A 27,898-nucleotide genomic window follows, 5' to 3' on the forward strand; every position below is an offset into this window, starting at 1 on the left:
ACCTGTCCTTCCAATATTAAAGCGACTATTCCAGGATGCCTTAGTATGTGGCCTATAAGTCTGTCTCTTCTGTTAACTATATTTTTACAAATGCTTCTTTCTTCATCTATTTGCCGCAATACCTCTTCATTTGTCACTTTATCCACCCATCTGATTTTTAACATTCTCCTATAGCACCACATTTCAAAAGCTTCTAATCTTTTCTTCTCAGGTACTCCGATTGTCCAAGTTTCACTTCCATATAAAGCGACACTCCAAACATACACTTTCAAAAATCTTTTCCTGACATTTAAATTAATTTTTGATGTAAACAAATTATATTTCTTACTGAAGGCTCGTTTAGCTTGTGCTATTCGGCATTTTATATCGCTCCTGCTTCATCCATCTTTAGTAATTCTACTTCCCAAATAACAAAATTCTTCTACCTCCATAATCTTTTCTCCTCCTATTTTCACATTCAGTGGTCCATCTTTGTTATTTCTACTACATTTCATTACTTTTGTTTTGTTCTTGTTTATTTTCATGCGATAGTTCTTGCGTAGGACTTCATCTATGCCGTTCATTGTTTCTTCTAAATCCTTTTTATTCTCGGCTAGAATTACTATATCATCAGCAAATTGTAGCATCTTTATCTTTTCACCTTGTACTGTTGCTCCGAATCTAAATTGTTCTTTAACATCATTAACTGCTTGTTCCATGTAAAGATTAAAAAGTAACAGAGATAGGGAATATCCTTGTCGGACTCCCTTTCTTATTTCGGCTTCTTTCTTATGTTCTTCAATTGTTACTGTTGCTCTTTGGTTCCTGTACATGTTAGCAATTGTTCTTCTATCTCTGTATTTGAACCCTAATTTTTTAAAAATGCTGAACATTTTATTCCAGTCTACGTTATCGAATGCCTTTTCTAGGTCTATAAACGCCAAGTATGTTGGTTTGTTTTTCTTTAATCTTCCTTCTACTATTAATCTGAGGCCTAAAATTGCTTCCCTTGTCCCTATACTTTTCCTGAAACCAAATTGGTCTTCAACTTCTACTCCAAATTGGAGTATATAAATTTTTTGAATTTAGTGATATGTCAGTCTGGCTAACATAGTTCAGAAATTTATATTCCCTAAGATTTGTAAGTAATATTCAGAGTATTTGATATTAATTTATAAATTGTTTTATTTATTAATTTGATTTTATCAATTTTATTTTTGTTTAATATTTCCTTTAATATTATCTGTACTAGTTCCCTTTTATCTACTGATTATAACTTTAACAGTCAAATTGCTCATTTAATTTAGATTTTTATTTCTTTGTAAATGATATTGAGCACCTCCTATTTATTAAAAAAAAAAAAACTGTTTAGCAAAGGTTTTCTTTGTATATAATAGTAAGAAATATAATAAAAAATAATTATTGAATAGTATGGTAAATTATTAATAGTTTTAAATTATTTAAAATGCAGATAACTTACTTTCAAATAGTATGAAATCATTCTTCCAAAGGCTAATTTTATCGCCATCTTCTTCAGTGAAGTTTTTATTGCCTTGGTTATAACCAACTCGGATTTTTTTTTTAAATCTTAAATTGTAAGTACTGTTCTTATTTCATCATAAGTTAGTTTTTCTCTTCATAAAAAGAATGTGAGATTGTTTAAGTTGTAGTTGAATAATATATCTGATACATATGATGGATATTCACTTAGAGACAAAAAAAAACATTCAAGTCGTACAACAAAAACAATTTTTCTGAATAATCTTATAGAAATACATACAAAGATATTAAGTACAACATGACAGTTTTAAACATAATACATAAAAAACAAACATATCAATGAACTTGAACAAAATAAAATGTATAAGCTTATAAAATTTAACAAACAAACTTATTAAATGAACTAACTCAATGCAGATCAGATATATTTATTAAGTAACTTAGCACATAACACTGATAAACATAATTTTTGTTTCCTATCATGCGATATGTGATTTTAATCTGGTTTTTGATGCTGAAAACAAATATGAACTCAGAATCTTTCTATCACCCACCATTTTCAAAAAAATTTTAAATTTTAATTAAAGGATTTTTTCATTTTTCAACGTATAATTAGCATTTTAAGCTCCTATATTGTATTTTGTTAGCTCATTTTTTATTGTTTAACCTTGTTAACGTAATTTGTAAGCTATGAATAAACAATACTAGATAAATAATTAAATCATATCATAGTCACATCATATCTAATACTGAAGAGTGAGCCTTCATGAACAAGATTATTCATGTCTGTGCAGGTCAAAACATGTAGCTGAAAACACAGCTGTGTTGTTTGTATTAAGCACTGAATTTAGGAATGAATTAATTTTGCTCAGTCTTATTGTTGTCTTAAGTTTGTTAACAGTGCAGTGTCATAATGCCTTGAAATTGTGTAAATGATATGGATGCCTTTCCTTATGTATGTGGTGAGTTTACCGTAAAATCAAATAGAAAAAGCATTACACCTTTAATTAAAAATGTATATCATTTGTACTTTCATTGTAAAATTGGCATTCAGGATGGGACATGGGCTCATATAGTATGCGCTAATTGTTCTGTATATTTAAGAGAATGGCTGAAAGGTACACAGAAGGCTTTGCCATTTGGTGTACCTATGGTTTGGCGTGAACCAAATGATCATGTAACCAATTGTTACTTTTGTTTAACAAGTGTGTCTGGAATTTCTAAAAAATGTAAACATACTGTAAAATACCCTTCATTGCAATCTGCAATCAGGCCTGTACCTCATAGTGAAATTATTCCAGTTCCTGAGCCACCTGTGAATGTATGATTCGAAAGCAGCGATGAAGAATCAGGCAGTACTGAAGAAGACAACAATGATTTTGATTTTGAATTATATTTGAATAAGCCAAGCCACATCTTATATCACAAGGTGAATTAAATGACTTGGTTTGGGATTTAAATTTATCAAAAAATCAACTGAAGTGTTAGGAGCAAGAGTGCAAGATTGGAATTTACGTCAAAAAAATACAAAAATATTTCAGGTTTACAAAGCCGACAAAAAGAACTTTCTCAGTACTTTATTGATGAAAATAATTTGGTTTATTGCACAAATATTGACTCGGACAAGTTCATAAACCTGAGGACTGGCGCCTTTTCATAGATTCGTTCAAGTGTAGTTTAAAAGTGGTTTTACTATACAACGGTAACAAATATCCTTTGATACCAATCGCTTATGGTATTAATTTGAAAGAGACATATGAAGTGATGAAAGACATTCTTGAAAAAATAAATTATAAAAACATAGCTGGAACATATGTGTTGAAAAAGTTTGTAAAAGCAATGAAGAACGATAGTCGCAGATTTTTGTACGTCAGGCAGAAATTTCCGAGTGTAAGTGAAGGAAAAATTAAAGAAGGAATATTTGTTGGTCCTCAGATAAGAGAGTTGGTGAAAGATGATGTATTTAACTCAATGTTAAATAATGTAGAAAGTGCAGCTTGGGCTTCATTTAAAGACGTTTGCAAAACTTTTCTTGGCAAACAAAAATCTGACAATTACCATGATATTGTTAATCAACTTCTTACTTCATACAGAGCTATGGGATGTAATATGTCTTTAAAAGTAGATTTTCTCCACTCACATCTGGATTTTTTCCTGGACAACCTCGGAGACATAAGTGATGAACACGGTGAACATTTCCACCAAGACATTTCAGAGATGGATTGTGATGGAAAGCCGCTATAAAGGAAAATGGAATACTATCATGCTAGCTGATTACTGTTGGGCACCTTGGGATGTGCCTGAGGATATTTATAAAAGAAAAGCATCAACAAAATCATTCTAACACAGTTATGGCCATGCAAAATTATAAATTTTGTAGATTTTAACAATATTCCCTTAATTTCTTTTGAAGCATAATTTATTTAAAATTAAGGGTGATAGAAAAATTGTATTTACAAACCTGTAATGTGCACAAAAAAGCAATTCAAGAAATGGTATCATACTTAGACAAATATTAAAAAAAATTTTTTTTTGTCTACCAGTGTAATCTAACCTTTTAAAATTAGAAAGATCCCTTTTTTTCATCTTTAAGATGGGAAGAAAACCAAAGAAATGAAAATACTTTGGTAGACGATTTTGTTAATTACGTATTAAAGGCCTGAGTTTCGTAAAACTAGTTCTGTATTATTTAACTATAATCTCTCTATGGTTTAAATATTTTCATATAATAAAAGTAAGTCTTTATAATTTTGAATTAACAAATAAATAAGTAAGTTGGCCTACTTATAAGTAAGTTTAATGGAATGTTATTCAACAAGGCTAACAGAAATTATAGTGTAATAAAAAAAAAAGAATGGTACTATTATGCCCCCTTGTTTGATAGGGTAAAAAATCTGACCAAAGCTGGGATGTATATAGTCAAATTCTTGTGGCAAATTTCAAAATTTTTTGGTCCCTTTACAGGTTTTCAAGTTATGGAGCAAAAACTGTTTAGAAATAATGTTGACTATTCCCACCCTTAAAAAAACTTGACTTAAAACTCTGGAAATTTAAATAATTAGATTAAATTAGTACTTTCTAATGAAAGTACTAATATAATATAATTATACTTTAATATAATTATTAAAGCCCAATTTTCTATCACTACAATATAAAAAATGAAAAGTAAAAGTGGCAAAAACTACCCCTTCCCTTAATTTAATATCATCAATGCTCCATGTAATAATTTTTTTGAATCATTTTTAAAGAATCTATGTTGAGCCAGTACAAAGGTATTAATCAAAATACAATTCAACACATGTACCTTCATATGTTTGTACGTACATCTTCTGAAAATTTCTATAACTTTTTTTGTGTTTTTTAATAAGAAGTCTTGAAACATTGACATTTGCAGAAACCCCAATACCCAAAATTTTGGCTGAACAATATACTTTCCCGATATAGCTGTGCTATTACAGTAACCATAGTCATACCTTGGAAAGTAACATTGTAATTAGCTATAGGTAAAATCTTATATTACAGTCTTATACATCATGAATTATCTACATAACCATTTAAATTTGCAAAGTTAGCAAACATTATGACATTTTATTAAAAGGGAAAAGAAAATTATCAAAATGATCATCATTGTACATTGTTGTCAGTCAATTTCAGAACTATCTTAAAATTAGTTGTGGTGAAATCAGAAATGGCTTTTCAGATTTTAACTGCTGAAATGTATGTACTGATTGAAGTTAATCTGTAGAATTTTTAGTACAAATTTTTTAAATGAATGGGCTGATCAGAGAGCATCAGAAGAATTCAGGAAATAAATCCCTACAAAATGTGCAATGTTGATAATCCCATTAAAGATCATTTCCATTTTAGATTTTATAGTAGAACAGCCAAAAGAACATTAGAATTATCACAAATACTTGGGGTCAGGAACAGTATGAGAGTTTCAAGCTGCAAGTTTCCATTTCAGCTTCCCTTGCTTAAAAAATATTCTATATAACTTGAAAAATTACAAATCATACCAACAGAATAAGAATTAAGTAGGACAGATTAAGAATGCACTACTAGAACCTGTGATGGGAATTAGATGACTCCTTATTTGTGATTCCATCATCAGTTGGATTTATTTTAAAATTAGATCTTTGTATGCAATTAAATTATACCATATATTATCTTAACTACAGTTGTATTATATTACCTTTTTGAGTAAACGTGTAACATTTATACATGTTTTTATTTTATGTGATTGATATTGGTATTTCTATTGATGAAGTACTGTTGTATTAGTGTTTAATTCTGTTGTTTGTTTGGGAAAATGTATGTAAAATATCATGTTAATAAAAAAAAGTACAACAATTAAAGAATATTAGTAAGGGTATTATACAAAAGTATTAAAGTTTTATGACAACTGAACTAAATCTATGTTTAAACTGAAGGTTTTTAACTTACATCTAATTGTCATTAATTGATCTCTGCCTTCAGTAACTGGTGCTGCTATTATACCCCATGGCTCCTAACTATGGCAGTTTTTTAATTGAGAAAGTCATGTATTTAAGATGTGATCAAAGAGTGTATAAAATTGAAATGAGTTTGTTTGCTTAGTGCATGTATGCTTTGCAAGTGTTTGAAATTTCATAATATTCAAGTATATTTAAGATTAGTCCCTTTTTGTGCTTATTTAGAATATCTCGATTGTTATTAATGCTGTGAATGTGTGATTGACTGTGGATAACATTATAAATAATTTAACATTAACATTATATTATGCTAACAATAATATAATATGATTATCATATATTATGATTAACATAGTTAATGAGAGCTTTTTGTGTTTATTGTACCTTTGTTCAAGCTGGTTTCTATTCATACAGCATAGATCAATGTGTACTTAGAGAAATTTGTTTATGTATTCCAGAACATTTTTAATAAGATATTGTTTGTTATTATTTAAATATTGTCATGGTATTTTTAACTTTCTCAATCCAACTCATCGGTACATTTGTGCTCATGACGTATTCTTATACTTGTAATCATGGTCCATTAGCATGTTTGACAGTGTATTTAAAAAAAGACAGTGTATTGTCTTTTTAAACAAAGTCTTTTACAATGTTTAAATGTATTTTTTTTAAGACTTTTTTTTCAAAATTTATTTATTTAATTTATGATTAAAGTATTAGGTTGAGATATTGATTCTTTTGATAAAGAATGGAATTTTTTCCTTTTGTAATAGTTATTGTTAGGTTTAAAAATATGATGAGATGAGAGTGTGTATATATATATATATAATCATGAATTAATGTTAAAAAGATAAAAAATAATTCATGTTAATTTATTTAAAATATCAATTGTTTTAAATAAATTTTTCTTTCCATGATTAATAATAACCCAAACAAAAATTATAAAATAAATAATTGCTTTCTTTTCATCTCTTTTTTATTGAAACCAGTCTAAAAATAAATTACATAAAATTAGTATGTATTCCTATTTATAACTTTTCTTTTTATACTAAAAAAAATATGATTCTACTATAAATTATGTAATAATTATTATACAAAAATTCAATTTTTATTATATTAATTTCTTATTGTTTCCTCTAATATTCATAAGTATTTGATTACAGTCATGTTAAACTGTTTACTGAGATATTCTCTTTATATTTGTTCATGACATTTTTAAATTAAATAATTTTTAAAAAATTTCTTTGAATATTTTGGCTAACCTGTTACATTTGTAAAAAATCACGAAACTAATAATACATTTTTTGATATAATTTTTTTACTCTCAATTTTTGCACATGTTATTGTCAAAACTTCCTAATTGCAGTATAAATTTAAAAAAAATATCTTTGGACGAAAACTGCAGGAGAGATATTTAGTTCATCAAAGTTTATTAAATTACTTCTGAAAACTAGGAGCATTAATGATGGTAGTTTCTCTTGTATACCATAAATAGTATATTTTATAATAGTATATTATTTTATAGTACCATAAGAACTATATTTTATACCATAATTGTGTACTATATTTTACATTAAACTTTTACTTTTTGTAATAAATTCTATATACTTACAGCACCTGAAATTTATGATTTGGATTCACACACTGGTTATGGACATGCAGTTGATTGGTGGTCGCTAGGTGTAGTATCTTGTGTTCTTCTTACTGCTGAGGTAAGTTTTTGTGTTACTTAAGACTCGGTTATAGTTTGTTGGTTTGTATGTCTTCTTCTCATTTCAGATTGATCATTTTTTACTCTGTACTGTCAGTTGAACCCAATACTTAAAAACTGTGACTTTTAAACAAAGAATAGGGGTGAAGTCAATATAAATAAAAGATGCTCTTAAGTATTGTTTATTTTGTGGAATTCATATCATTCTAATAAAGAAAATTTCTTCTGATATTCCATAATGATGGTCCACGTGTTGGAATTATTGATGGACAAAAGAATGTAAAAATATTTTTTGAATGGACAGTAGAGTAGGTAAGCCTATAACTTGAGGACATATCATTAAGCAGAGGAGTATCTTTGATGTTGGAGATATTCACTGTTGTTTTAGATGTATGTAAAGATTCTACAACAGTCTCCTTAGTCCCTCTCTACTTATCTAATAATGTTTTAATGATGCCCTTGTGAGTTTTATTTCAATTCCTCAAGAGTGTTCTCCAGATCATTGTTATTGAATTTTACATGCTGTTAACATGTTGTTCTAGAGCCTGTGCTTTCCACTGTAAATTAATTTTTAAAATTGTTCCTAATTGTAGGAATAGAAATAGTTTAATGTGTCACAAGATTGTAAAATTATTTTTTCCATTTGTAGGCTGAATATTGTAGGAATAATTAATTCTGTCTAAAATATTTTATTCACTACTCATTAATTATAAACTATGTTTAAATTAAAAAGGCTTAGGCCATGAAAACTAGACCTCAAACATACAGGTATGAAAAAAAAAACTGGTTTTTAAGTATAAAAATATGAATAATGGAAGAAAAGTTTTGTTAGAATACAATATTGGTGCACAATTAATATTTTTAAAAAATGGCCAGTTTAAGAGAAATTTGAGGTAGTCATACAATTTTTCTACTTGGAAAAATTTTGTGTTAACAAAAGCTATGTTTATGAACTAATTCTTATTATCAGATTATGTTATTAATGTTCCTGAAATTGAATTGATGTATTTTATTCAGTTACTTGGGACTTAATGATCATAGGTAGATTTTTGAAGTACTTAAAACATTTATTATTTTGATTATCTGAAATTGTGAGATCATTGTATTCCTTGACCTTAGATTATGATAATGATTACATGATAAGCAAAGTAGTAAGCGGCAAAGTTCATTTTCATTTTTCAAGATTGTTAATAAACAAGACTTCTGTTAATGGTCTCTCGCAAAACCTTGATTTCACGCGAGAAATTGCACAGTCCTTGGTTCTGAAGTTGTATGGTGCACAGTCTTTTTGTTTGTTGTTATTGAACTTATACAGTATAGGAAAGTCAGTGTTACATTCTCATGACAAATACCCTTTTTAGACTCATTATCCAGTAATACCCTTTTTAGTTCCTGAACTCATCATCCAGTACATAAAAAATAATTTTTACAATGAAATGACCCTTCAGCCACATTACATAGGTTCCAAGATAGTTTGCAGAATTTCTTACTAGCGTTCCTGGTTTGTGGCTAGTCATTTCATTTGATCTTTCAGGGTGTATTTTCGTTTGCTGGAGGTTTTAGAAACTCGCTTATTTAATATACCAGCATATAGTACAATTCATGTGTTACAACATTAAATCCTGCTAGAAGTTAATCCCTATGGAAATGCTACAAAAAAATAACAGGTGAGCCACACAGTAGACATACCTACAGCAAAATTGAGATCATCTGAAGAATGTTAAGCTTCAGAAAGAGGATGTTATCAATGCAGTTTAAGAATTTTTATATATACAATTTGTTCATATGTTTAAAAATGAAAGAATCTACTGTTTACTTTTTGTTGTTAACCATAATAGTTGCAGATGATCTTATACAAAACTAAGTCACTTCCAAGAAAGGTTCAGAAATTACTAGTAGTAATGAACATTCCATTGCCACTAAAATGCAGATTATGTTCAGTCCTACAATTGACACCATTAATTTTTTCACCACAATCTGAACTTGTAATGAATACTATTATTCTAAAGAGAACATAACTCTGATTAATTCTGCTTTGACCTTAGATGCTTTTCATATATCATGTTCATAGAAAAAAATATGACACAGTGTGAAGGAACAAATTGTTGTTTTTCTCTCTGTGGCAAACAATGCATTATACTGCCTATACTCAGTAGTAATACTGAATATTTTGTATTTAATTTGGCCTTTTTTACTGTTGCATTTTATTTTTTTGCACGTTCATATAATTGTACTATAAATTATTATGGAATAAACAGGTATTATTTATAATATAAATAAAAAGAAAATAATCTTTTTGAACATTTTATTTTAAAAAACTAATAATTTTTATTATAAAAATTGGATTGTATAACAATTAAAAATATGTATTCTACCTCATTTTACTTTTTGCATACATTTTATGATTTTTAAATAATAAATATCTGAGAGTAAGAACATTATTTTTGGGATAGAGGCCCTCCACCCAGCACAGCTTATTCCCACCCCATCAATAATGTTATTGTTTACCATTTCTTTCTTTTTTTATTTTATTTTAGTTTAACTTTTGTTTAATTATAGATACCTGTCTGTATTATATTTGTGTCAGGTGTTTTCTATGTTCTGTAAAGTTTTAGTGTGTTTTTGTTTTAGTTCCTTCTTGATTCTTATTTAGTAATCTTATTTCTTGTTTCTTCTAAATTTTATACAAGAAAATTGTCATATAGTTTTTCTTTTTTGAGGATTCTCGATCTTTAACACTTGAAATCTTTTACCGCCTTTCTTGGAATTTTTTTTTTAGTGCTCTTTTTATACTTGATCTTTTAATAAAGTTTTTCTTTGTTAGATTGTGCTTCTGTAAGTTTTAGGTCTGGAGCAAAGTTTAAAAGGAGTTCTCTTTTTGAAAATTCCAATAGAGGTAATTTAAAAATATCATGACCATTGCTACATCACTGGTTTCTATGTTGAACATTGTTAAAGAAAAATTATACATTTATTTGAAGTTAATTTTTTTACTCTTTTTGCCCTCCTTTTTATGATATAATTTATTGCTTGCGATTTGTCATTTCAAACTGCAGAAAGTTATAAAAAAATGAGGTTGTTTTATTTTTTTGATATAGGCTTGAGATCCAAAGCGTACAGTGAAATCTGTTGTGAATTAGCTTAATGGTCTGGAATTCAGAATTTTAGATTGGCAATCAGCATATCCCATAGCAGATTTATGGTTCCATTAAAAAAGGCCACTGCTTATGTTGAACAACCAACATTGATTAACAGCCTTTGTAAGAAAATCAGCAAGCACTGGGATTCTATAAGCAAGAATATGTAATAAAATTAAGAAAAAATATGCCAAAGTAGTTCATGATGTTTTAAAACTTAGGACTTATTAATAATATTCCTCGTAAGTAATAGACTGTCGAGGGCAAAATCCTCAATAGAGTTGCATAACATTCCTAACTCTTTGCTGGGTTTTCTATTATGAGGCTTAGGTGATAAATTTTGCACATATGTGCATAGCATAGTAATGAAAAGAAATATTGGAACTAAATAAAAAATGAATAAAAGTACAATACCTTAGTTATAAAATGCAGTAGTTATTTTGCAATATAATCCCTGTTTACATTGATACACTTATCCCAACATGTGACAATTCTTTGAATTCCATCACTGAAAAATTCTGGCGGTCTTTCTTGGATCCAAGTGGCCACAGCTTCCTTCACCTTATCATCAGTGGTGTAATGATTGCCTTTGAGATCCCTCTTGAGATGAGGTAACAAGTGGAAGTTGCACAGATCCAAATCTGGCGAGTATGGTGGATGTGGAATAGGCACAAACTTTAGCTTGTGGTGATTCATCAGAGAGTTTGTGTGGTACCCATCATGTACAGATTTTACGGTAACCCAATTGCTCGATAATATGGCCTACTCATTTGTTAGATATGCCTAACTGAATAGCGATACATTGCTATTGCTGGGTGATTTGCCGGTCACATTGAAGCAAATCGTCCACCTCATTTCGATGTTTCTCGTTAGTCACAGAAACTGATCATCTGCTGCAAGGTGTGTCCTCAAATTGTCAGTTTACCAGATTCACATTCACGAAATTTCACCACCCACCTATTCACAGTACTTCTGTCTATTGTTTCAGTATCGTAAACTGCTTTTAAACGATGAAAAATATTCATAGGATTCACATTTTCTGCTATTAAAAATTCAGTCTCTGCATGCTGTCAACCGTGTTGACATATTGGCCGTACTCGACTTCATTTTAACTGCTACTGAAAACAAACCAGTTAGTGGATTTCAATGCATTATCACAGGTTTGTAGAGGGGGATTTTAGCTATCATGTGCTGCCACAGCCAACTCAATTGTACCTTTTGTCTCTTTGTAGCACGCTAATGTGCAAAATTTATCAGCTGAGCCTCGTAATAGGATTATCTAAATTAAAAATACCACTCATTTATTCATTCATCATAGTACCTACTGACCTATGATTGTAGGAAATTGAAATAGTGTAGGAAGTTGAAAAGTAAAACAAAGTAAATTGTGTTGGAGCTGAAATTCTCCTAGGATCTCACTTAGATCCCTGGCATCTAGTTTAAAATTTTTTTTTAAATTCAGCCCCCAAAATATTAAAAATAATAGTTGAACTAAAAAAATCATTCAATTGTTCTGTTTTCTAAAATTCAAAATAACATTTTTACTTTCGTAAACAAATCAAAACAAGTTAAAGGTTGAGAAATAAAATACTTAGGAATGGGCAAAGCTGGGAAAAAATATGTCTATATTAATAACAGATTTAATGAACATTGCCCCAAATATATAATAGTTCCTGAGTTAAGTTCTCTGTTTATTTTTGGTAGAAACACAGACACATATAATAAAAACAATTATAAAAATTAAAAAACATGACTGCCAAAAAATAAAAAAAAATAAATAGATTGAACTAAAAAAACAACAGTAAATCAAACTAAAAAAAAGAAAACAAGGTATGGAAATACTGAACTAAACACTATTATGCAGTATTTAATTAAATAAAATAATGGCTCACCAATCAACTTTCAGACAGTTTTAATTTGTTTAAATATATTTTTCATGTTGTAGAAATAGCAGGCAATTAAGGTAGTCTAATTATTAAGTTCTCATCAGGTTTTACATCGATAAGAAAATTTTGTTTTTCACTGAAAATGTTTAAATACAGTCGCGGGTTCTTTATGTAGGATAATTAGTATTCAGAGCTCTTTAATATAGAACAATTACTATTCAGAACCTGCCGACTGTATTTAAAAATTTTTGTTGAAAGACAAAATTTTCTTATTGATGTATGACCTGATGAGAAATTAATCATTAGACAACCTTAATTGCCTGCTATTTCTACAACATGAAAAATATATTTAAACAAATTAAAACTGTCTGAAAGTTGATTGGTGACACATTATTTTATAATTAAATACTGCATAATGATGTTTAGTTCAGTATTTCCATACCTTGTTTTCTTTTTTTTTAGTTCAATTTATTGTTGTTTTTTTAGTTAAATTCATTTATTATTTATTTTTTGGCAATCGTATTTTTTAATTTTTATAATTGTTTTTATTATTTAATACTTTTTAATGATTAGTGAGAAAAATTCATGATTTGAGGACTTATAGAAATAACGTATTTAATGTATTGAGTCAAATGAGGAAACTATAAACATTTCAATTTATTTATTTAATTGGTGTATACCAATCTAAACTTATAGATTTCTCAAGAAATTGAGTTCCTTGAGAGACTTTTTATCGTGCAGATCATACATCAATTTTCTGGGATCCAAACAACTAATGGCTAAACTCTCCAATCATCTTATGTGACTCACTCTACGTACGCCTGGCCCTTGGCAAAGATGTGAGTGCTCAGATCTACAACAGCTCTATCTATCGTAGTTCATTCACCGGCACAGTCCAGCACAATATTAGTGGCAGCATATGCTGTTCTACTTTGCCTTTTCCCCTAAAGCATCGAATTCAACAATACTGGGCTTGATCCTCAGTCCTGTGCGGACAGCATTATCTCTGATCATACTGTTAAAAAAATTTACTAAAATCGTTTGTGGGAATTCGCCAGGCTCAAGCTGGTCTCGGCATAGTGCAGGCTACTCGATTTTTCTGAGTATATCTATTAATTTTTGTTCCAGTTTTGTTCCATTGTAATTTTATATTATATCTTGTTTGAATTTTGAAAACTGAAAGATCAGTTGCAAAGATATAACAACATTTCTGAATAACCATGATCTGTTAGATCAAGGGTGTACCTGATGCCTGCAAAAGTTAGCCTTCAACCTATTAACAAATACCCCATTTGAATTCTGAAAATCAGACAATAGTTTACTGAGATATTATAAGAGCACCCCATTGCACCTCCCTAAACAGTGCCCCAGGGGCACTCTGTTACCAATTGATGGTGATGATCAGTCTATCCTCACACCAGGTGCTTGCATCACCTCACCACTCTAGCCTCACACGCAGTCCCCACAGGAAGCCCATTATTATTATTAAATAGAAATTTATTTAATATTATTTTTGTAATATTATTCATTTGATTGATTTAATCATTCAGTTCAAACCCAGCTGACACATTGATAAAGGCTCACAGTTCACAGTTCATTAATTCAATTCATTAAAGTTTGTGCTTCAACTCACAAATCTCTGTTACTATATATGAGGTGCGACAAAAAAGTAATGAGACTGATTTTTCTTTGCAAGATGTGGCCCTGCAGCTTGCATAGGCACACCATCTTTGACCTTGGTCTATAAGCTACTTCTAGTCCAAGCGACACATTGATGCAACTGCTCAGTCGTGAGTTGTGCTGTAATAAGTGAACACGTGTTTGTGTCTCTCATCACAGAAATGAAACCGCAAAATATTGCGCAACGGTATGCCACTTCTTTTTGCGTTAAATCAGGTGTAAACACGATGACAACTTATGGTAAGCTTCAGAAGGCTTTTGGAGAGGTGGTTATGTCAAGAGCTCAAGTTTTTCGGTGGCATAAAATTTTTAGTGAAGGCAGAACGAATGTTGAAGATGAAGACCACAGTGGACGACCATCAACCTTACAGACAGATGTCAACTTGACCAGGGTGCGTGAAATCGTACGATCTGATCGAAGATTATCCGTGAAAATGATTGCAGAAGAACTCAACATCGATCGAGAAACGGTTTATCTAATATTAACTGAAGATCTTGGTATGAGAAAGATCTGTGCAAAAATGGTCCCCAAAAATCTCACATAACAACTGCGAGAAACACGGAAAAATGTGGCAGCCGATCTGTTAGAGCAAATGGAAATCAATCCAGATTTGTTGAGCCGTGTTATCACTGGTGATGAAGGTTGGTTTTTTCAATACGATCCAGAGACAAAACGCCAAAGTTCGCAATGGTGCTCAAAGGGATCACCCAGACCAAAAAAAGCTTGCATGTCAAAGTCAAAAGTGAAATGCATGCTTGTGTGCTTCTTCGATTCCAAGCGAATTGTTCATAAAGAGTGGGTGCCTCCTGGATAAACAGTTAACCGATATTTCTACAAAGAAATTTTAGAAAGACTTCGTAAATAAGTTCTTTGTGTCCGTGCCAACATTGCTGATAATTGGATTCTGCATCACGATAATGTGCCATCGTATACTGCTCTGTCAGTACAGCAATTTTTAACCTCAAAACAAATTTCATCAGATATTGCTCTATGCGACTTTTTTCTATTTCCAAGAGTCAAAATGGCGGTAACCGTTGCGCAATATTTTGCGGTTTCATTTCTGTGACGAGAGACACAAACACATGTTCACTTATTACAGCACAATGGTGTGCTTACGCAAGCTGCAGGGTTGCCACATCTTGCAAAGAAAAATCAGTCTCATTACTTTATTGTCGCACCTCGTATATATATATTTATTTATATAGCCTATGACACTCCCAGTAATGTAAAGATTCCAATGTGGGGTCATACATCTAAATTGGTTTGGCCGTGAAGCTGCTAAGGTGGGAGAAACATACATACATACATACATACATACACCCTAAATACATTACACTCCTTTTTGAGCATTTGTGTAAAAAAAGTCTGCTTCTTATTCAGCATTTCTCCTTGAAACTGTACAGATTGTTACAACCACTAATAACTTTTTTTTGGTTACTTTTAAAGTCAGGACAAGAGTTCGTATTGATTTAAAATTGTATCCAATCTAATTTTGGAAACTCTTGTTATTCTAATGAACTTATCCAAAATCATGGTAGATTTTTTTAAATTATATAACCTTTGTTTCATCATTACGTTTAAAGACAAATTCCTTTAAATATAACTTCAAATAAAAATTTCTTTAAATAGAAAACCATTTCATCATTAATGAAAATTGCACATTGGATAAATTGTGAACCAATTTTTGGTAGTAATTAAAACCACCACTCTTAAGTGGGTTTATTTTTTGCCTATTTAAGTTTTTAAAATTTAAGGCTATAATTCTTACAATCTGGTTTTATTATGTTTTTATTATATTTATGAAGGTCAAACTTCTTGAATTCAGCATAGTTTATCACAAAAAGCCTGAATTCATCAGATTCTATATGCTTTAAAATGCAAATGTTTCTCAGAAGAATCAAGATCAGTTATAAGATTCTTTGCAAAAAGCTATTTTATTTATAAATTGTGTTTGACATTTCAATCACTTTTTAGTTGTCCAGAATTTTTTATACATTATTGATTATGCCTGTAGGATATCCACAGTCGTAAGCTGAATTTAATGTCATTTGTTTTGGTATTTTAAATGGTTTTATCAATTATTATTATTACTATTATTATTATTTAAAAAAAGTTTGAAACTGCACATTAATAAAATTGCAAATAAATAAATATTAATATTCATAAATTTGGGAAAAATATTTTCTTGCAACCACTATTTACAAATTCAGAAATGAAAAACAGATTCTCCTAGAATTATTAAATTTATTCAAATGCTTATTATGCTTGATAGACCCAATTGCCATAATAATTATAAAGAACTGTGCAAAATACACATTTTGCACAAAATTTAGAATATTTACATTTTGCACAATATTTCAGAATATTTCATTTTCTCATCATAATTTTATTCTAATAATTAATTACATGGTTTTTTTAGTTGCATTTTCACTTTATTTCACTGAAAATTCAATTGAAATAATTTTGTATGACTTACCCTTGAGTTATTTAGCCTTGAGTCATCTGCTATGGAACAGATCTCTTGTACCAGGCCTATTTCTATTCTCTTTTATTTTTAGCCTACGTTTTGGATTGCTGAGCGGTCCTATTTTTTTTTTTTATAGATCATTTATATATAATTTTTACTCTTCTGCCCTCTCTTCTTTGGTCTTAGTAATGATACTTATAACTGGTTTAATTATTTCATCTTCTCTCACAATTTATCCCAACCATTTTTCTTTAATAAGAAAGATTTTAAACCTCTGAGGTTGTTGAATGCTACTAAAATTCAACAATAGTTGAGATTTAAAATCTTTTCTCTCATCCATCAAGTGAAATAAAAGTCCCTAAACAAAGGCTTTCTCGTATTATTAAGAAAAATGCTAACTGGTTGGGATAGATTGTTACTTATTAGATAACAATCTAATCTGATTAGATTATTATTTATTTTATTTTATAAGAGTAAAAATTAAATATAAATGGTCTATAAAAAAAAAAGTAGAACCTATCAGGAATTCAAAAGGTTGGCTAAAAATAAATGGGAACTGGGAAAGTTTTAATTTTCAGGCTCTAATGAAAACTTTCAGGGTCTACCAAAATTCAGTTTTGTATTGTAGTGATGAGTACTGTTTTTTTATGACAATAGATGATGTAGGAAATAATAATTATATTATTTTTATTATAAAAGCACATGTTAATTTTATAACATCAAAGATATATTTAAAATCATTATTATTGAAAAATTTTAAGATATTAGGAAAAATAATTCAAAGATGAATTTCTATTTTTAACTTAATATTCTTGTATTAATAAGGAAGTACAACTTTTTGAGAAGTAATTCATTTTATGTATTTTATGATTAAGAAAGTGATTTATTTTAATTCATTGTTATTTTTTTTTTTATAATCTTTAATTATAATAAAATATAGAATATTAATAACAACAATAATAATAAAGTGTAATTTGAATAGTGCATAGAAAAGTGATGATGTGGTTTGTGCAATTCTAACCTTGCCGGTAGCTGTGGTTGCGGTTGTAAGAGAATTATTATAAGATAACAATCATCTTCCTGTCTCTCTACCCCCTCTATACTCATTTTATTTTAGTGTGGCTCATCCAGTCTGGCTATCTTGTTGTAGGCTGTTACTTCTGTCAGTTGTTTTTGCTGCCTGGTTAGCTTTGTTGGGGCTTCCTACAAAACTTACTGACCTTCAAAAATCGAATGTTTTTTTTTCCTTTTTTATGTTATTAAAGTAGCTGCTGTATTTCTTTGATGATGTTAATTGATATTTTTGGGACTTCTCATGAGAAAAATTTAATAATATGATAAATTTAATTTTAATGAAAAAATTTATTTTATAATATTAAATGATAATATTTATCTAGCTATGAACTCAGTATAATGATTTATGTTTTTTGTTAGAAATTACATTTATAAAACACTACACACATGCACATGTAAATAATAGATACTGGATTACCCTCATCTCTGCTGTTAACCTTATTTAATAATAGTTCAACAATTCATTCTTGGTTGAGAGAGGAGTTAACAGAATTAAGATGACTTGTTTTTAAGTTTTTAAACACTTTATTCAGGTATTATTGAGTGCTACAGAAAACAAAAAGAAGCTAAAATAATTCAGTATTGTTAGCATAGTAATTAAGTCAGTTTCGTATAGTATTAAGTAATAATCATTATTGTTTAACTTTGGTTATCTAATATATGTATATTAACAGTAGCTTTAACCATTTTCAAATTATCCTTACATCTTTCACAGTTAACCATCTTATCTAGAATCACTGTTTTTATTACAGCTATTCACTTATTTTTCTGGCTCATAGTTCAATTCTAATTGACTAATTTTTCTTATTGATATAATTTAAGTAAAATTAACAGTAGTGTTTCAGGAATAGTCATTCTAAGCTTGAATGCTATTGTCAAAGTGTTAGCTTTACTAAAAGTTATAATGATAGCCTTCACTTCTGATCTGTATTCATGTCATGTACTCTTAATAGAGTGGATATATTTTTATTGTGTAGATATATTTAGAGTGTAGTGTTTTCATATTGTCCTATGTACATTATCCAATCAAAGTGCATTGCATTTTCTTATTTGTATGCAAGTTTGATAATTTTGTTTTTTTTTTTCATTCACTTAAGCTTTAAATCTTGAACAGGTTTTTAGTCCAAAATTATTTTATATAGGTCTTTTTTTTGTTTACAGTCGTATTAGTTAGCTAATTTAAGATTTAAAAAAATGTTTGTTAAAATATAATAAATTATTGCTAATCCTTTTTTTATTTATGGATTATGTTATTTCATAGTGGCTGTTAGCCTAAGCATTTGTTACAGTTTTAACATTTTTCCCTTGCAATTAAAGATTTAATTTTGTCATTTAATAAAATTCTGGACCTATTACTTAGTTGTAGGTTTCTAAATTTTTAGTTCAGTTGAACTCATTCGTATAAAACAAAATTTCTTGAATGCTTTTTACTTCAGGGAGAAAAAGACTTGTTTGTTTCTACTTCATAAGATGATATATGCAAAATCATTTATCAGTAAAAAAGTAAAAAGTAAAGTAAAAGTAAAGATTCTTTGATTTTCCTAAAAATTATTAGTGGATGGGTTCTTGCCCAGATTGGGTTTTAAGCTTCCTTACGATTGGGGGTATTTGTCCTTTACTGTGATTCCCTTGAAGGTAGATGGCCCTTACTCATTACCTATTCCTTTTTCTTGGTCCCTTCTTCCTCTTTATTAGTTCTTTGGTTGTATATATAGGCATTCTCAATGCTGAGGATTCTGGGGATCTATAAATCCACAACATCATCTGGTAGGAGGGCTCCCTGTAAACTGACTCAGATTTTTTTTTCTTTCCAGTATGAAAAATAACCCTAATGACTGAAATAGTTTTCAGGTAAATCCAGGGTTTCAAATTGTGACTTAAAAACAAAAAATATACACATCCAGAATCCAGAAGATCTTTTGAAGACTATACTCCATTATCTTTCTGAGTGATATTGCAGAAGATGCTGTTATTAATGGTGCTTAAGTTTAATGACTTTTAAAAGGACGGTTTTTAAATGAGTTTATCTTTTGATAAGAAGAGCACCAATCTTCAACCCTTTAAAAAGTGGGTAGTGATTTTTAACTATTTTATAAAAATCTATAGTTAATTTTGTCTAGCTGATCTACGATGAATGATTTAGGATGACTAGTTTTGAGCCAGTGGCATTAAGTTCTAATGATTAAAGTACATCACAAATTTGGCAGTTGAAAAGCAGTTAGTAACAAATGGTATCTGTGATTGTATTTGAATCTAGGGTCCTATGTGTAAAAAAAAAACTGTATTAGTAGTTAAATGGCAATGATGTTATGATGATAATCGCCAGTTAGTAGTTAGTTGTTATGTAACTTGCTAGTTACATAAGAATAATGTAACTAGCAAGTTACATTACTACAATATGCTACTTTACCACAACTGGAACTGATTTATAGAATATATATATGTTGTTTTTCCTTACTTCACATCTTTTTGTTTGCTACTGAGATGATCCTTGTGTTGTGGAACCATCAAGTAGTTTAGGATTCTAGTTTTCTTTCTTGTTCTACTTTAAACTTTTGTAATTTTATCTCACTTTTAAGTTTCAAAATTTTGTTTATTTTTCTGTGTAATGTTTCAAGTATGAAGCTGGTCTCATGATCTAAGTGTGATTAAATAAAATTAACTTACTATTTAAAAATGTTAAAATGATCCTTACAGTAAAGTTTAATGAGATTAAAGGTTTTTTGTTATAAATATTTTTGGATTTTTAGTGACAACCAATATCTATTGAAAGAAGTGCTTCATAATTTTTAAGTTCTATAAAAATGGAACTTTAAGGTGGTCAATAAAAAAAGTAAAGTAGTTTAAGATCATCTAGACCTGGATATTTTACCTCTGAAAATGGATTTTTTGTCTATAGGTATCCTTGTCAGTGAGTGTGTACTAGTCTGTTATTTGAAGCAGTGTTAAAAGGTTCTTTTTTTAATAGAAACAGTTATTTTAGTAGAAACTTTATTTTGCATCTCCAGTTAGTCCTATTGTAACTGAAATTATCTGTAATATGTATAATGAGCGTTACCTGTATATTTCGTGTTACTTTCAGTGTGATTAAAAAAAATTGATAAATACAGTTTTATAAAAATGTTTGCAAATATTTTTGAAAAATTTAGCTTTAAATTTTGTAAAGTCTTGATCTTACCAATTAGTTAATTGTTATAACTTTTGCATTTGTCTTAAACTGGTTTCTACTGTGCAAAATTATCATATTTATTTATTTCTTATAACATGCCTGTACAAGATATCACTTATGAAATTTATGTAGCTGCTTTATAAAGTTCATTGTATAATTTATGATTTTTTTGGAAAATTCAAATAATTCATCAACTTATTGAACACTGTCCTAATTAAATTCAATATTAACAACTTAACCACCAAAATATAGTAACAGATAAAACCTAAAAAAAGTAATACCAATAGTTGGCTTTTGTGGCATCCCACATTATTCGTTATGTAAATTCTATAATTTAGAAAACATAAACACAATTAATAACCACAAAAACTCTATGAACAACACAACTCCACTACCATTACTCTGTGGCAGGGGAGTAATGGCTGTGGAGTTGTGTTGTTTATAAAGTTTTGTGCATATTAATAGTGTTTTATGTTTTCTAGATTTTTTTTTAATATTTGTTTTATATAATTGTAGAATTAGTGTACCAACTGATGATGCGGAAACATACAAAGTTGATTAATAGTATTAGTATTTTTAGGTTTAATCTGTTACTGTGTTTTGGTGGTTAAGTTATTAATATTGAATTTATGAATTATACATTGATTTTCTATTTACTACGATAAATAGAAGATTATTATAATTTTTTCTAAGTGGAAGATTGTTAAAATATGACAGTCTGAAACGACAGTCTACGTATTCCAATAGAATAGACATAGAGTTTCATGGAAATTTATTGCAACTTAATGTATAATATTATTGAATGATATTTTTTGATTTCTGCATTCTACAATTAAGAAAAAATTACGTAGTTCAACCCATAAATATATGTAATTTATTTCATGATTATTACATATCTTTTCACCATTAACAATTGAAATATAATATAGTATAAATTCATTGTTATTTAATGGTTTTCAACCAGATCTTTCTTGGAATTCTTCTTCTTCATATTTTATTTATTTATTCTTATTTTTATCTGTTACTTTAGTTGTTTTATGATAAAACATGTGTGTAACAATATAAATTGTTCCCTTGTTTTGTTGTGGAGATATTTTTTTTAAACCAAAAGATATGTGGTTAAAAAATAAAGTAAATAAATAATAGTAAGTAAATTTGTCTTTCTATAAACAATTTTAAGTGGGTTCTTCCTAGAATTTTATACACATCTTGGAAATGATTCTAAGAACCGAGAATGGAAAGTTATTAAAGATTGACTTATGAATTCTTGGAAAATTTATGTTTAATTTCCGTTGGAATTTTTAAAACCATTTAATTTATGTTTAAAATGAAACAGTTTGAAATAATTGTCTATATAGTTCGTGTTAAGCCTAGTTTATTTTTAATAATGAATTAAAGATTTGGTCATGTAACCCTTCATATGCAACTTCATTGTTTTAAACTTGCCATTAGAATAAACTTAATTTATAAAACTCACAGGGATGCCCACAGAGTATCATGCAATCAGAGTATTTTAAGAATTCTTTGTATGTTATGAAACCAGTTGTTTTTTATGACACTTTACGAGTATTTTGTGCAGAAAAAACATCACTTACACCAGTAAACTTAATGTTATTCTTGACTTTATAGAAACCTATTATAGATATTATTTACTGAACCTTGTTTCTTGAAACCATGCAGTAAACCAAAACATAGCAGTGTGATGATTCTAATTTAATTTAATTTAGCGCACTCCATCCGTGAAAAAATACTTCTCCTACTTATAACATAAAAATGATGTAAAAATAACTTGTTTTACAAAAATTAGAAAACTGTGAAAAATGATAAATTTAGCTTAAAAATAAAAATTTAAAGAAAGTACATTACTGCTATATTAAAATTTCATGAAATAAGACAGAAAAAAAAAATATTTGTTACCTCGGTGTATTTCACAGTACCCAATAAGCTGCTGTTGAACTTTTGTCGTCATTTACCAAATTTACCACAGTATCTTCAATAATATTTTCACACAAGCTGATCACTTCCTTTGCTTTCTTTCTTCTTTAATTACATAGTGAATACAATTTTTACAAGCATTTGGATATACTTTATTATCCCTTCTATCAATAAATTTATTATCACCTTTTATAAATAAATTTTTTACATCACATAACTTAAATGCTGTCTTTTTACAACCAATGTAGGCTTTGATTTGTGCCCTGTCGGGTTAAAATTGCAATGATATGGAGGAGTTTTTTGATTTTGCAATTTCATCTACTTGACAATGAATATAATTTTGTTTAATTGATTTTACTACATTTAGAAATTGTACTTTTACATGTACTTGTAACATGTGTTTGGTGTATGCAATTTTCTGTGATTTTAATCATTCGGCAGTTTCTGATTTTCAGGTTGAATTTTTTCAATTTTCAGGTAGCGGTATGGTACATTATCCATTATTATGACAACTCCTTCAGCAACAATTTCAACAATCTTTTTAAACCACTGCATGAATGTCACCATTCATTTCATCATGATACTCTTGGGAAAATCTGGATTCAAAAACCCATAAACCACCATTCATAAAACCATTTTTACTTCCTATGTATATTACTATTAATTTTATACCTTTTCCAGGCGGGGTTTTCACTCCGGTTGACAAACCTTTCATGAAAGCGACTTTTGTGCTCTTCATTTCTTTATCCACCCATACCTTTTCCCAAACATATTCTGCATTAACCCAAGTTTCACCCAGATAATAAATTATCTTACCCTCTTCACAAAATGGCTTAATTTCTCTTAAATATTCCCTACGCCATGAAATAATAACTTCATGTTCAATAGATAAAGAATTATTTTTCCTGGTCATGAAACAAAAATTCATTGATTTTAAAACATGATGTATTGTACTTATCGAAAAAATCAGCACTTCAGAATTGTTATTCACAGTATTTAATATTCTGTTAAAGTTAGGAAGCTCGTTATTGAAATAAACAATGGACTTTTTTCTTTTAGTGGTTTTAGTAAAATCGTCACGTGCTTTTGAGTGTTTTTAGGGCTAACATGTTTACCATCTATTTTGTGTTTCTTTATTATAGTAAAAATTGTTCTTTAGGCTAATGCTTGTTGCTGTACTTGCTTCTCAGCAATGTCTCTGACTGCAGTTTCAGGGTTATCTTGTTTCAAGGTTATATATACATTGCCGATTATTTTTTTTTTTGGAGCTACTTAAGGGTTTTCCTGGTTTATGTTTAATGACAGAATCGCCGATTGTTAAAACCTTACTGGCACGAAAACACAAGATAAATTAGAATTAATGAAAATAACATTGAATGAAACTGTTTAAAAATTAACTATAAAATTTATCATACCGTTCAGAGTATCACAGTAATACAAATTGAAATACTTTCTTTCACTCAACTGAATAATGGTGTGAAGCATCTGATGTATCAAGCAAATGATGTATTCATTATTAAACATAAATAACAAAGTTTCAACGAAATTTTTAATCGCTTATCACCGGCATGCCACACCGCCAGACAAGCGATAGCTTATTGTATATTATTATACGCATAAATACATGTTCAATTCATATGCTGCACGGTTTCATGAGACAAGGTTTAGTCATTTGTTTTATGGAATCCTATTAAAAACTGAAGAGTCTCAGGATAATTCTGGTAAAATTAGCATCCCTAAATTTCTACCAAAAGAGTTACTACCACATTGTATTTTGTCTCCATGTATAAATAAATTGAACTAGATAGGAAGCCGCTTCAATTCGTATGGTAGAAAAAATGAAGGGACCATGGATAAGGAACAGATGGGAATAGTTCTATTATGCTCAGGAATAATATGTAGTGTACTGTAGTTTAGTAGTAAGCAGTACTAACTGTTATTCTGAGATTATGGGTTGGATTACCAATATGAGTGGTAATTTTCACGAAAATTAAAAATATAAACCAGTTCCCAAATACGTATAGTAAGTAGGACTGCTCTAAAGTTTGTTTGCTTTTGTTTAATTTATATTCCATAAAATAGGTATTCCTACAAATATATTATACTTCTGACTGCATTATATATTTACAAATTTCCACTGGACAAAGAAATTGTTAAAGAAAAATGTACAGTGATTTATTTATTTTTTTCAGGAAGTGGAAACCCCTAACCTATCGTGCTCTGTTAGATGGGGGATACTATAAAATCCTCATTACTAAATTAATGTAATTCAAACATAATTTAGTGCAATCTCAGTAATCCAGCCTATAGCAGAGCCCGGCTGCTGGAGAACCCTAAAGTCCAAACTTCTGAGTGTCAAGGGATTTTGAAAATGAATGGGTAATTCAAGAAAAAAAGATAGATCTATTGATAGTAAAGAATTGAGATATTGTTGTAAAACTCTATTATCAAAAAGTTTAGTTTTACTGTTAGTTCTGTTACAGATTTCATTAAAACAATCTTTTTTACTGTACAAATATTTCTGTATATAAATTACTATTTTACGCCATTTTTCATTTTTACAGTTAATTATATGCCCCCTTTAAAATATTCTTTTAAGTCTGAGTAAAGTTCAGTAAGGCTGTTTAGTTTTCAATAAAATTTGTTTTCAGTGTTTATTTATTTATTTACATTATTTACACCAATCTGCTCAAAATTAAATTTTCTATAGTTTTTATCATAAGTTTTTTTAAGTCAACTGGCAATTTTATAGTTGTTTTTTAGTAAATCTGTGAAGAAGATTATTTTATAATGATTTTATTTTTTTTTAAATTGTCAGATATAATGTAAATACATTGTTGGGATCTAATTTTTTAAAAACTTTTATGTCAAATTACACATTAAGTTGTAACTGGTGACCATAGAAATGATATATATTATTAATTTAACAGAAACTTTGGATAATTCTTTTAGCTGGCATAACTAGAAAACAAAATGTTTTCAGGCTTATGTTTAACAGGATTTATAAATATACAAATAATTGAATATATATATGTTTAAAGTATATAACTTTACTCAATATAATTTTTTTCATTATAATCTTTGAATATCGTAAGAAGTGAATTAATTGTTCCATTGCTTGATTTATCTCTCTGTCTGCTTCTGTATTTCACATAAAAACTGCTGAAGTAATCTCAGTGAGATGAATCTTCCATAACGATGATTAAAATTTATGCTTATTTTTACCTATTACAGGTAGTCTATCTTGCTTTTGATATAAAAAAACAGCTGTTTTTACTACTTACATATTGTGAGGATTCACAATACTGTTGTTAGTTTTTTGTACTCTATATGGCACTTTTCCCAGTTTTCCCGCAGGTTAGTATCATGCCCCTTCCTCCATTACAAGATCCACTTATTGCTTCCATTGAATTCTTGGTCTGCCTCTTTTATGTTCAGATGTTATCCATTCACAAATATGCTTTGATAACTTTTCCTTGATGAAAGACCACCAGATCCACAATAATATTCTGTCCCTTATCTTACCCTTCTTTTAATCAAATCAAGTTACTTGAATTTATGACAATATATCAATCAATATTACTGTGTAATATCTGTCTGTATTGATAACTCTCTTCTTTCCATTTCCTTTCTTGCTGTTCAAATCTTAGCTACAAATAACACTTTTTTTGGTCACTTATTCAAGGTGCATATTACCAAAACATTTATTTCTGGTCGGTCCTTAACCAAATAGACATTAGCAAAAAACTACGTATGATATGTTTTCACTTCCAAAAATAGTATGGTTGATCAAGAAAATAAATAACCATCTCATGTCAAGTATAATGTATCAAATGAGTAGTGAAGTGGTTTCCAAAGTGTCTTTTCACTAATCACAGTATGCCAAGCCAATTGAATTTCATGTGGCATTCATATATACAAGTGACAGTTCATTCTGTTCACTACAGGACTGGTTGTATAATGAAAGTTACAATGAGTTTCAGACAGAATAATTCTGATTGGTTCTCTTTTACAACTAAAGGCATGCTGGTAACAAAGATGTAGTCACTGTCTGCTCATCCTTGGAGTTAAACAACCATTAAAAACAGTTAAAACCCTAACAGAAAAGACTTCTTCATAGCCAGTTTGTCCATAAATCCAAAATTCATCAGCACACAGTATGTAGCTGTTTTGCAGCATAACAGCCATAAAAAAGACTGGGATAGGTTATTTAAAGCAAAAATGAATGTTTCCTTTGATCAATTAGGAATAGGAATGGGAGGCTGACTTTTTTCAGTAAGGACATCAGCCTCTACCATAATTTTTTGTGCAACCCTCAGGTAGGAAGTAGAATGCTTTGAAAGATTAAATCTGTAAGCTCCAATAAAAATAATATACTGCCCTATAAGTTACTGGCGTCAGCACTTTGCCACAGATGTAGCCAGGGTGGCTGGCCCAACCCCTCCTTGTGAGCTTGGGCCAGTCACCAATTTACCATTATTACTTCTTCCTTGTGCAAAACACAAGGAAGAAGGAATAATGTGAAAGAAAAGTTGAAAATCAACTCAGACAGACTGTCTCTGATTGGGGTAGTTAACTGTAATGGCCAGGACTTAAAGAGGTAGAGGAACCCCATTTACAAGCCCCTAGGTAGTGTTGAGCGTGCTAACAGGTTCTGCAAGGTGTTATTAGGTACATATATACCTGCACACTACTGACTAAACCTCAATTCCTGGCTATCCCTCTCTTGGTATTGCTAATGAAGTATTTCATTAGGAGGAAGTAATATGTCCTCACACTCAGTCATGCACAGAGAACGGGAAACAGAAGATTACGCAAATCTCATCACATACAATACCGCACAACATCACACCCAATCAATCATCACACACACACATATCAGGGACTTCAAGCACACAAATCATACAC

General features: G+C 29.4%; 1 protein-coding gene across 1 annotated transcript in view; it reads left to right on the forward strand.

Moving 5' to 3' along the window:
- Positions 1-27,898, forward strand: part of LOC142323725 (uncharacterized) — a 417,400-nt gene that overhangs the window by 22,322 nt on the left and 367,180 nt on the right. The window contains exon 8 of the mRNA XM_075363881.1: positions 7,545-7,642. Coding sequence (XP_075219996.1) covers positions 7,545-7,642 — 98 coding nt within the window. The remainder of the gene's footprint in view (positions 1-7,544; positions 7,643-27,898) is intronic.

Source organism: Lycorma delicatula, chromosome 4 (assembly GCF_047948215.1).
Source record: "Lycorma delicatula isolate Av1 chromosome 4, ASM4794821v1, whole genome shotgun sequence".
Lineage (NCBI taxonomy): Eukaryota > Metazoa > Arthropoda > Insecta > Hemiptera > Fulgoridae > Lycorma > Lycorma delicatula.